The sequence below is a fragment of the Stigmatopora argus genome, chromosome 23 (assembly GCF_051989625.1).
Source record: "Stigmatopora argus isolate UIUO_Sarg chromosome 23, RoL_Sarg_1.0, whole genome shotgun sequence".
Classification (NCBI taxonomy): Eukaryota; Metazoa; Chordata; class Actinopteri; order Syngnathiformes; family Syngnathidae; genus Stigmatopora; species Stigmatopora argus.
In genome coordinates, this window is record NC_135409.1 from 5,014,831 (window position 1) to 5,027,132 (window position 12,302).

Genomic DNA, 12,302 nt, shown 5'->3' on the forward strand with positions numbered 1-12,302 from the left:
AATTTAAAACATATGTTTACCTTTTCTAGCTCCCCGTGGGTCGTCAGTGCGTGGCCCACTACCGACGCCTGCGCCGCTACTGCGTCTTCTCGCACGACGAACTGCTGTGCAAGATGGCCGCCGATCCGGAGAGCTTGGACGTGGAGCTGGCGGCGGCCGTCGTCAAGGAGATGGGGGAAATGATGGACGAGGAGACTCGGCTCAGAAAAGCAATACAGGAAATGGTGAGGGATTTTTTTTTTTCTCGCTACAATTGTATGCCTTGTACGCCCAGTGCTCGCAGAGACATTACAAAGAGGGAGTTGCGGGGAGAGAGCGAGTGGCCATGATGTTCTAATGAGCAGCATCTGGCGTCTGCTGTCTGCTCGTATATCAACATTTGTCTCGTATCTCAAGATAAATATTTACCCGAAATTTTACTCGTATCTCAAATTTCTCGTATGTCAAGGTACCACTGTACGATGAACATTCACTTCTGATTTATGAGGACTTTGTCTACTGTGTTTCTTTGCAATATAATAATCAAGTAGAAAACATTGGGAAAATCATCAAGATCAGAACATATGAACATTTTCCAGACCTCAGTAAATAGTTGTTTCCCCCGTTACGCATAGGGGGTGCTGTCGTCTGAGCAGGAAGTGTTTGAGCTGGTCCAAGATGATGAACGCCAGTGCCACAAGTGCAAGACCACCTGCTTCCTGTCAGCCCTCACTTGCTCCTGTTCTGATCGTCTAGTTTGTCTTCACCACGCCGAAGATTTATGCGACTGCCCTCTCACCGACAAGTGCCTCAGGTAAACCTACATCTTTATCAGCCCACACAAAATGATGCGGCGGGCCAGATTTGGCCCCCGGGCCACTACTTTGACACCTGTGATGTATAGTAAGGGTGTCAGACCCAGGTTGGTTCGCGGGCTGCATTAATGTCAACTTGATTTCAAATGGATTAAAGAACTGGATTAAAAGCCCTGAATATCCAGTTTTTCATAGATCTAAAACAATGTTTATTTTAGCTTTTTTTTTTTAATATATTTTTAGATTTTACAAAATGATTTTTGAACTAAAAATACAGAAAAAATGGATTAAAAAATGACAATTATTGATTTAAAAGGGGGAAAATCAAGAAATTTAATATACATCTATCCTCTTCATTTTAATTGGATCCTAAAACAGAAAGTCAGCACTCATGATTTACTTTCCCGGGCCACACAAAATGATGCGGCGGGCCAGATTTGGCCCCCAGGCCGCCACTTTGACACACGTGGCCTAGAACATTTGGACTCTGCTTCTCTCCTTTTTCGCTAGATTTCACTCACTCTACTTTTGACATTTACAGTAGTACCTCTAGTTTTTTTATAGACCTAAAACAAACCTCCATCTTTATCAGCCCTTTCTTTCATTCCGTAACTCCATCTCCCCACGTTCAGGTATCGCTACGATCTACAAGAGTTTCCGGCCATGCTGCACGGCGTGAAGAATCGCGCGCAGTCCTACGACACCTGGGCGAAAAGGATTAACGAGGCCTTGGCCGCGGACCAGAAGAACAAGAAAGGTCCTTGGCAAACCTCTGCCAAACGGCTCAATGACGGACGTTTAACCGCCTGGTCTTTCTCGTGTAGATCTAATTGAGCTGAAAGTTTTGTTGGAGGATGCAGAAGACAGGAAGTATCCGGAGAATTCTCTTTTCCGTCGCCTCAGAGAGATGGTCAAAGAGGCGGAGACGTGCTCTTCTGTAGCCCAGATGTTGCTAAGCCGCAGGCAGAGACACAGGTGAGGCCACGTTCGAGCTGATAAGTCAGACAAGTGGTGCTAAGTGTTGATTTTTTTTTTCTTTCCGTAGCAGCCGCCTGCGGTCTGAAAGCAGTCGGGCCCGCAGCAAGCTCACGGTGGATGAGCTAAAGGCCTTTGTGGAGCAGCTTTACAGGCTGCCTTGCATTATCAGCCAGGCCAGACCAGTCAAGGTCGGTTTTGGAGCGCTAATGCTACCAGAAATAGTTATTTCTAGGCCATTCGCACTGATGAACGGGAAAAAAAAACACTGAAAAAAATGCAACGCTCCGCCCAATGCTCACAGAGACATTACAAAGAGGGAGTTGCGACCAGAGACATTACACGAGGGAGTTGCGGGGAGAGAGACAGCGGCCATGATGTTCTTATGAGCAGCATCTCGCGTCCGCTGTCTGCTCGTATATCAAAATTTGTCTGGTATCTCAAGATAAATATTTGCCCGAAATTGTACTCGTATTTCAAATTTCTCGTATGTTGGGGCACTCGTATGTTGAGGTACCACTGTATAAATATCTTCATTAATATGTGAAATAAATCCAACTCAAACTCACAAACAAATGGTTCCATCTGTTTCCAGGAGTTACTGGAAAATGTAGAAGACTTCCACGAGCGGGCGCAGATGGCGCTTACAGACGAGCTGCCAGATTCCTCCAAGTTGCAGGCCCTTTTAGACCTCGGTAGCGGTCTGGATGTGGAGTTACCTGAACTTCCCCGCCTCAAACAGGAGCTCCAGCAGGCGCGCTGGCTCGACGAGGTTCGGACTTTTCAACGAAAACCCACGGTTGTTAACCCAAAGTCTTGAAGTGATACGCCAAGTTTTTTTTTTTGGAAGGTTCGCATCACTCTGACGGAGCCCCACCGCGTCACCCTGGAGCTGATGAAGCGGCTGATCGATTCCGGGGTGGGTCTGGCCCCCCACCACGCCGTGGAGAAGGCCATGGCTGAACTGCAGGAGATCCTCACAGTCTCCGAGAAATGGGAAGACAAGGCTCGCGCTTGCTTGCAGGCCAGGTATTTTTTTTTTCGTGACTTATAGTGTTGCTGGAAGCAGTACTGAGTCTCTCCTGCCCATATGTTTTCAAATCAAGGCCACGACACAGCATGGTGGCCTTGGAAACTATCATCCTGGAGGCCGGGAATATTCCAGCATACCTGCCGAATATTCTGGCTCTACGAGAGGCTTTGCAAAAGGCCAAAGACTGGAGTGCAAAAGTGGACGCTATTCAGGTACTGACTCTTTTAATCAAACTTTTCTTGTGGATAAAAAGATTCGATTTTACACTCGAGGAATCACTTTCAGCCGTGTGCGGTCGATTGGTCGCCGATCTTTTGGTCGCCCCGACCGCGACAACGGGTGACCAAAAGACCGGCGACAAAACAAGGTAAAACAACACGGTCTTCGCATCAATAAAAGCCAACAATGGCCATGAGCAGTTTCACTGAGCCGACGTGTGAGTGTATAAGAGTTTGTATGTACATGCGTTGTCCCTTTAAGAAGCTACGTCAGTCAGGGTTTTAACAAGTTCAACAACGAAAAACAATAAAATTCCGGTAAATTTGGAGCTTTTCTTTAGCCTAATAATTACTAGGGCATTAAGTATGACTAAATAGTAATTCACAGTTTGTATTTAGGGAATTTGAGCAACGATTTAAATGGTAATTATCAATAACCTTCCGGGCGACCAAAAGACCGGCGACCAATCGACCGTGTACCCTTTCAGCAAGGGTCTCCAAATGAATCAATTAAGTCCTTTTTCTATCTAGCCAAAGACTGGCAGTAGCTACGCTTACCTGGACCAACTGGAGACCCTTCTGGCTCGAGGTCGTTCCATCCCGGTTCGCCTCGATCCACTGGCCCAGGTGGAGTCTCAAGTGGCCTCGGCACGAGCCTGGAGAGAGAGGACTGCTCGCAACTTCCTCAAGAAAAATTCAACTTATACGCTACTCCAGGTGAGATAAAATACAAACATGAAATGTGTTTATAGTGTAACAGAACAACCTAATATATGCTTATCTAAATACTAAATACAGTGGTACCTCGACATACGCAACTTCCTCTTTGTAATGTCTCTGCGAGCACCGGGCGGAGCGTTGCATTTTTTCAGTGTTTTTTTTCCCCGTTAGTCATTGCAAATGGCGTATATACTACTTCTCGTTGGCAAGTGGTCGTGTGTTATCCTATTGTGAGGACATTTGTGTGCATCATTTTGGGAATATTTTGAAGGGAATACAAACTCAAACAACCCTCGATATTGACTCTGTGGAGGCGGGGCAAAAAGAGCCAACCCGGGAGAAGAAAGTTTTAGTGTTAGGTTTGATTAAACTTATTTTTGAGTGTGTCTGAATCGTAATCCAAGTTCATTTAAATTTGTTTATGTTATGTTACGATAGCGTTGCCGTGCAAAAAGCCCCCCCCCCCCACCCCTCTCTGATTTTACAAAATGATTTTTGAACTAAAAACACAGAAAAAATGGATTAAAAAATGACAATTATTGATTTAAAAGGGGGAAAATCAGGAAATTGTAATATACATCTATACTCTTCATTTAAATTTGATTCTAAAACAGAAAGTCGGCACTCATCATTTACTTTCCCGGGCCACACAAAATGATGCGGCCGGCCAGATTTGGCCCCCGGGCCACCACTTTGACACATGTGGTTTACACGGTGATGATCGTATGTCTTTTTTTCCCTAGGTTCTCAGTCCTCGCGCGGACATCGGCGTGTACGGTAACAGCAAAAGCAAGCGCAAGCGAGTACGAGAGCTCATGGAGAAGGAACGAGGAGGCTTCGACCCCGACGCCCTGAGCGACCTGGACGAAAACCCGGAAGAGGCGCGAGAACCCTCCGCCGTTGTTGCCGCCTTCAAAGCCAAAGAGCAAAAAGAGGTGGATGCCATCCACTCCTTACGCGCCGCCAACCTGGCCAAGATGGCCATGGCCGACCGCATCGAGGAAGTCAAGTTCTGTCTCTGTCGGAAGACCGCCAGCGGCTTCATGTTGCAGTGCGAGCTGTGCAAGGATTGGTTCCACGGGGTGTGCGTACCCCTGCCCAAAACGGGAACGCAGAAAAAGCTCAGCGCTGGTTGGCAGAACAATAGCAAAGACTCCAAATTTCTATGCCCGCTGTGTCAACGGTCCAGGCGGCCCAGGTTAGAGACTGTCTTATCTCTGCTGGTTTCGCTACAGAAGCTTCCGGTGCGGCTACCGGAAGGAGAAGCTCTCCAGTGTTTAACGGAGAGGGCTATGAGCTGGCAGGTAATGCAAATCAACCCATAAACAAGTAGCAGTTATTATAATTACAGTGGTACCTCGACATACGATCTTAATCCGTATCCGGGACTGAGATCGTATGTTGAGCTTTTTGTAACTCGAGCGGACGTTTCCCATTGAAATGAATTGAAAACAAATTAATTCGTTCCAACCCTCTGAAAAAACACCAAAAACAGGATATTGGATTGGAAAAATAGATATTTTTTTTAAATTGGATTGTAAGAACTAGATCAAAAGCCCTAAATATCCAGTTTTTTTATAGATATAAAACTTTATTTGAACTTTTTTTCTTAGTAAGGGCAAACATCTAATAATCATTTGTTTTTCATTTCAAATGAAAACATTTTTTTAATTATATTCAATATCAAAGTGGAAAACCGAAAATATTTTTAAATATTGATTTTTAGATTTTACAAAATGCTTTTTGACCTAAAAACACCAAAGAAAAAAAATGGATAATAAAATTGCAATTATTGATTTAAAAAGGAGAAAATCAGGAAATGAAATATACATATATAATCTTCATTTGAATTTGATCCTAAAACAGAAAGTTGGCACTCATGATTTACTTACTTGGGCCGCACAAAATGAGGCGGCGGGCCAGATTTGGCCCCCCGGGCCACCACTTTGACACCTGTGGAATAGACTAATATCATATTCCGTTGCTCCCAAATCAATAAATACAGCACTTTCAAAACAAACCATCACAGCGCCATTCAAAGTAAACACTTGATCAAAGCTGAAAATCTTCATTTGACACTTTAAAAAAATAAATAAAATAAAATGACTTGATTTAATCAGTTCATTGTTGCAAAACTAATTATCTTCAACTCCCAGGATCGGGCCCGTCGAGCTCTGGCCACGGAGGAACTGTCGTCCGCCCTCGCCAAGCTGTCCGTGTTGAGCCAGCGCATGGTAGAGCAAGCTGCACGAGAAAAGACAGAAAAGATCATCAACGCTGAGCTGCAGAAGGCCGCCGCCAACCCTGATCTGCAGGTAAAGAGGAAACCAATTGCTTCCCAAAAGTTTGAAAAACCGCCTTCCCTCAATAAAAGTTCTAAAATGTGACTTTAGGGTCACATCCAGACCTTCCAGCAATCAGGTTTCAGCAGAGCCACGTCACCCCGACAGTCTGTGGACTACGACGATGAGGAGACTGACTCGGATGAGGACATCCGGGAGACGTATGGTTATGACATGAAGGTAAATGTGGGAATGAACTCGTATGGAAGTGTCATCTCTAGTCATATTACAGTGGTACCTCGAGATACGAGCCTAATTTGTTCCTGGACTGAGCTCGTATGTCGATTTTCTCATACCTCAAACAAATGTTTCCCATTGAAATGAACTAAAAACAAATTAATTTGTTACAACCCTCTGAAAAAACACCAAAAACAGGATATTGGATTGGAAAAATGTTTGATTTGTTCTAATTCGCCATCTATTAACAGGGGTAACACATAACTAGTGGTTTAATATTACTAAAATGTCTTTAATAGTACTTAAATGACACAGATTTCGAAGGGGGAGAGAGAGAGAGACTTTTTGCACGACAACTCGCTCGTAACATAACATAAACAAATTGAAATGAACTTGGATTACGATGCAGACACTCAAAAATAAGTTTAATCGAATTTAACACTAAACTTAATTCTAATTTTGTTTGACATTTTGATACCTTTCTTCTCCCGGGTTGGCTCTTTTTGCCCCGCCTCCACAGAGTCAATATCGAGGGTTGTTTGAGTTTGTATTCCCTTCAAAATATTCCCAAAATGATGCACACAAATGTCCTCACAATAGGATAACGCAAGACCATTTGCCAACAAGAAGTAGTATATACGCCGTTCGCACTGACTAACGGGAAAAATAACACACACAAAACTGCAACGCTCCGCCCAGTGCTTGCAGAGACATTACAAAGAGGGAGTTGCGACCAGAGACATTACACGAGGAGGTTGTGACAGAAAAGACAGTGGCCATGATGTTCTTATGAGCAGCATCTGGCGTATCTCGAATTGCTCGTATGTCGGGCCACTCGTATGTCGAGTTACCACTGTATTTGAATAGAACAAGGGGCATTAGGTCAGATTAGGGTGTGACAGTACAGGATGAGTGTGCAAAACATGCTAGTGACGTGAGTTGTGATCTTATCATTCCTAACATCCCGGTTCCAGGACCCAGGCGAAGTGAAGCCCTACCTCTTCTGTGACGACGAGATACCTGTGAAGTCCGAGGAAGTTGTTAGTCACATGTGGCCGACTGCCACACCCTCGTTCTGCGCTGAACACGCCTATTCTTCAGCTTCTAAGTCTGTAGTACAAAGTGAGGTTTTGCTGTTTTCTTAATAGATCTTCTCAAAAGGTTCATACTCGGACCAAAAAAATAAATATAAATATTCCTATTCCAGATGTGGGAACGCCAAGAAAACAGCCCAGGAAGACACCTCTGGTCCCTCGCAGTCTGGAACCACCGGTTTTGGAGCTTTCGCCGCAAGCTAAATCTCAGATGGAAGAGCTAATGATGCTAGGCGACCTGCTGGAGGTCTCTCTGGATGAGACGCAGCATATCTGGAGGATCTTGCAGGCAACGCATCCTCCTTTAGAGGAGAGGTTCCTACAGGTTATGGAGGTAAGGCCAACAGACAAAATACCGTATTTTCACGACTATACGGCGCATCGTATTTTTAGCCGCAGTGTCAATAACGAGTGCTATTTCTGTATTTGACACACACAAAGGACGCACCGTTTTTATAGACGCAGCCAGGCATGGCAAAACATACACCAGCTTAAACATACGGACACACACTAAAACACGTTTTTAAAAAGGCAACGGAAGCAAAACCGTGTTTGGTTGTACTTTATTTAGCCATTTTACAATGTACTCGCGTCATCATCACCCACAAATCCATCGAAGTCCTCATTTTCTGAGTTTTATACGTCCGTCCAGGCGGCCACAATCCATTCGCAAATAGTAGCTAGCTAGTAGCTAGCGTAACTTTTCCAAGGCTGCTTTCCATGCTTCGTCAAGCTGTGTTGATGTCGATGTATACAGGCCACAATCCATTCGCAAATGGTAGCTAGCGTAACTTTTCCAGGGCTCCTTTCCATGCTTCGTCAAGCTGTGTTGATGTCGATGTATACAGGCCACAATCCATTGGGTGTATTGACAAAAGAACTATATATCCCAGCAGTCACTGCGCAGTACTTTGTCTACGGGAAAATAGTAGAGTCGGGGGCTGCTTGCCGTAGTTGTGAGAGCTGTAGAGGATGGTGTACCCTATCGACTGATTTATTTTATTTTATCGTGATAACAATTTTAGTATTGGTCAATATATAAAGCGCACTGGATTATAAGGCACCCTGTCTATTTTGGAGAAAATTTAAGACTTTTATGTGCGCCTTATAGTCGGGAAAATACAGTAATTCACGCAAGGAGAATGAAAACATTTGTTCAAATTTATTTTCTACAGCCTGATGACGGTCCAATGGGGAAGTCCCTGAAAATCAAGATCAAGGATTCCGACAGGAAACGGAAACGGAAGTTGGAGCGAGCTGAGCACCACCAACACCACCACCACATGCTCATTTCCACCGCCGGTGGAGCCGCCACACTTGCCAGCGTCATGCGTCCACCGTCCAAGTCCAAGGAACTGAAAAGGACCGGCCTAGAACTGGGACTTGGGGCTAAGGGCAAGAAGAAGAAGCTGAAACTAGGCCTGGAGAAGAACCGAGAGATGAAGCAGCTAGCCAAACGCTTAGCCAAGGAGGAGAAGGAGCGGAAGCGGAAGGAAAAAGCCGCCGCCAAGGCCGAGGCCATCAGGGACGGGCTCGAGAAGAGGAAGGAGAAAAAAATTCTCGATATTCCCTCCAAGTACGAATGGTCCGGGGCCGAAGACTCCAACGACGAGAACGCCGTGTGCGCGGCTAAAAACTGCCAAAGACCTTGTAAAGACAAAGTGAGTTTTATTTGCTCAGGAAGTCACATTGCACGAAAATAAAAATACATAAGCACTACATTACAGATGATTGATGGACACGACTTTTGGTTTACATGTTAACCAAAGTCTTAAGTGGATGCTAGGTTAGCAATAACACAATGATTACACATAACCGTCAGATTGACATATGTTGATACTATACAACCTTTGTATTCGGTGTACTTTACATAACAATACTTGAAGCGTCGCTAACAGTATTCAATGGCTAACTTCTGTCCTTAGCGACACGTGTTTAGCTTGTTTGTAGCGCTAGCCAGGAGTTAATCGCAAACACTTTTCCGAAATGAGCATCATGGAACTTTAGAGAATATCAACAGCTGATAACAACACTGGAACACCTAAAAGAGAGTTACACATAACATATTAACAGGCCGAGTCCACACGCAGCTTTCCGAGACGCCACACGTGTCTGGGCGTTAAGTTAACGAGTGGCCAGTTTGCAGCGGCCAATCACAGTGGTGGAATTTGGTAGGCTTGCCGTACACAGGATTTGATTTACACTTTGTTAAGATAGTGTTGCGTTGAATGTAGGGCTGTAAATCCCCCATTTCCATTCGTCCAACGTTATATATTGGTCTTGAGTGCTATGTGTAGTAATACCTTGAGATATGAGCTCAATGCGTTCCGGAACCGAGCTTGTATGTCAATTTACTTGGATCTCAAATCCATTTTTCCCCATAGAAAATAACTACCGTATTTTCACGACTATATGGCGCATCGCATTTAAAGCCGCAGTGTCAGTAACAAGTGCTATTTCTGTATTTGACACACACAAAGGACGCACCGTTTTTAAAGACGCAGCCAGGCAAGGCAAAACATACACCAGCTTAAACATACGGACATACGCTAAAAAGACGTTTTTAAAAGGCAACGGAAGCAAAACTGAGTTCGGTTGTACTTTATTTAGCCATTTTACAATGTACTCACGTCATCATCACCCACAAATCCATCAAAGTCCTCATTTTCTGTGTCCGAATTGAACAAATGTCCAAATGAGTCATCGAAAACGCCGAGTTTTATACGTTCATCCAGGCGGCCACAATCCATTCGCAAATAGTAGCTAGCTAGTAGCTAGCTAGTAGCTAGCGTAACTATTCCAACGCTGTCTTCCATGCTTCGTAAAGATGTGTTGATGCCAATCGCCAGGCCACAATCCATTGGGTGTATTGACAAAAGAACTATATATCTCAGCATTCACTGCACAGTACTTTTTCTACGGGGAAAATAGTAGAGTCGGGGGCTGCTTGCCGTAGTTGCGAGACCTGTAGAGGATGGTGTACCCTATTGACTGATTTATTTTATTTTATCGTGATAACAATTTTAGTATTGGTCCATATATAAAACGCACTGGATTATAAGGCGCCCTGTCTATTTTGGAGAAAATTTAAGACTTTTATGTGCGCCTTATAGTCGTGAAAATACGGTAAATACAAATTAATCCTTTCCCATCCTCTGTAAAAATCAGCAAAACAGGATATTACAATAGAAAAACATTTTGATTTGTTCTAATTCACCACCTACTACGCACACACACTTGAAAATAAGTTTTAATTTGACTAAATTTAAACCCAGGCAAAGATGTTAATGTATTCCACTGCTGCTTTCGGGTCGGAACTTGCTGCTTCTCCATGCCTCAGAGTTCATTTTTTTAAAATGATTGACCCGAGCCTACAAAGCTATTATCAAATGGTTACTACTGCTTGTAAACATTCTATTACATTCTTGTTTTCAAGGTGGACTGGGTACAGTGCGACGGCGGCTGCGACGAGTGGTTCCACCAGGTGTGCGTAGGGGTGTCGTGCGAAATGGCCGAAAACGAAGACTACATCTGCGTGGACTGCTCCCTAAAATCCACGGGTTCCAGGCGGGGAGGCAGTTCAACCGAGGCGGAACTGCTGGAGGAATCCGCGGTGATTCTCGCCACGCCGAACCTCCTCGCCACCGCCGGGGCGCCGTGGTCACGCGCCGCCACGCATGTAAACCCGGCCGAGGCGCCTCACCCGAACAGTTAGCGCTTTGTTAAACCTCAGAGACTGTTTTTAAAAGACCCCAATGGCAATAGAACTTCCCGTCACGTCAACCTCAACGCCCTCTAGAACGGACTTTTAGCTCTAGACATTTTGAGCAGGCATTAACTCTACAATAACGGATCACCATTCAAACACCCAACACGTGTTGTCTTCTCTTACTGTTTGGGTAAAAAAAAAAAATGGTTGTCATGAATTATTTATAATGTATATAGCTTGAAAGCAATTAAAATAATGGTCTGTGGCTTTTTTTGTTTTGGTTTTGTCACCTTTAATAAACTATTCCTAGTCAAATAAGTCATGTCTACCAATGTGCTTCTCTTAATCACCCCACGAGTCAAGATTGAGCTAGTTTGTCTTGCGGAAAGGAATGTGGGGGAGGGGGGAGCAAAGGGGGCGTGGTCTACTCATAACTTACCCGACGCTAAAATCTGGTGCAAACTCGCCTCTGCTGCTTTACTGGCTTAATTGACTAGATATGTAGTTTATGGCCCCAAAATGGTGCTCCCCACACTCCTAGTCAAAATTGTCAAAATAAAATAGGAAATACATCTAAAATAATAGGAAATAAAATAAGAAAATTCTGAGATTTTTGATTTTCTTTTGCCATGTTGGCTGCAAAATTAGCCCCCAAATTGTCATTCATTTATTTTCTCTCAAGTGGTCTTAAAAATGGCTTACATTTCCCCTTCAGGGACCCTTGTACTGCCTGTCTCCACTTGTTGCGCCACCATTTGTGGCCAGTGATCCCACATTTGACAGCTAATGACAGGGGTCGGGAACCTTTTTGACGAAGAGAGCCATAAACAATTGATATTTTCTCATTTTCTTCCTTGAGAGCCATACTCCGAATTCAAAAGTCAAAATATATGTCAATGGATACCTTAGTTTTTAGTAATTGCACCACTTTTAAAGTGGAAAAAAACGGAATACTTTTAACAACATTCTTATGCAGTTGCTAATCAATGAGAGTATGCATTTCAGAAGAGTCTAATGCAAAAAAAAATGAAGATTAAAGCCGCTCTAGACGTAATATCTCATCTCTGTCACCAGCACTTTCCATATTTTAGCTCGCAAGTTAGCGGAGAGCCAGATTCACCCATCAAAAGAGCCACATGTGGCTCTCGAGCCATAGCTTCCTACACATTTCTTAGCCCAGATTGGTTATCCCTCAATGCAAGACCCTCCCATTTTCAATTTGGAATTCAATTCCCATTTT

At 44.0% G+C, this 12,302-nt stretch overlaps 1 protein-coding gene across 1 annotated transcript in view; it reads left to right on the forward strand.

The window, feature by feature from the left end:
• Window positions 1-11,380, forward strand: part of kdm5a (lysine demethylase 5A) — an 18,433-nt gene extending 7,053 nt beyond the window's left edge. The window contains exons 14-29 of the mRNA XM_077593330.1: window positions 30-224; window positions 615-793; window positions 1,427-1,551; window positions 1,619-1,769; window positions 1,840-1,960; window positions 2,365-2,541; window positions 2,620-2,798; window positions 2,876-3,014; window positions 3,552-3,737; window positions 4,484-5,044; window positions 5,897-6,055; window positions 6,134-6,262; window positions 7,234-7,381; window positions 7,467-7,687; window positions 8,529-9,014; window positions 10,790-11,380. Of these exons, the coding sequence (XP_077449456.1) occupies window positions 30-224; window positions 615-793; window positions 1,427-1,551; window positions 1,619-1,769; window positions 1,840-1,960; window positions 2,365-2,541; window positions 2,620-2,798; window positions 2,876-3,014; window positions 3,552-3,737; window positions 4,484-5,044; window positions 5,897-6,055; window positions 6,134-6,262; window positions 7,234-7,381; window positions 7,467-7,687; window positions 8,529-9,014; window positions 10,790-11,068 (3,435 nt within the window). The 3' untranslated portion in view covers window positions 11,069-11,380. The remainder of the gene's footprint in view (window positions 1-29; window positions 225-614; window positions 794-1,426; window positions 1,552-1,618; window positions 1,770-1,839; window positions 1,961-2,364; window positions 2,542-2,619; window positions 2,799-2,875; window positions 3,015-3,551; window positions 3,738-4,483; window positions 5,045-5,896; window positions 6,056-6,133; window positions 6,263-7,233; window positions 7,382-7,466; window positions 7,688-8,528; window positions 9,015-10,789) is intronic.
• Window positions 11,381-12,302: the final 922 nt, after the last annotated feature.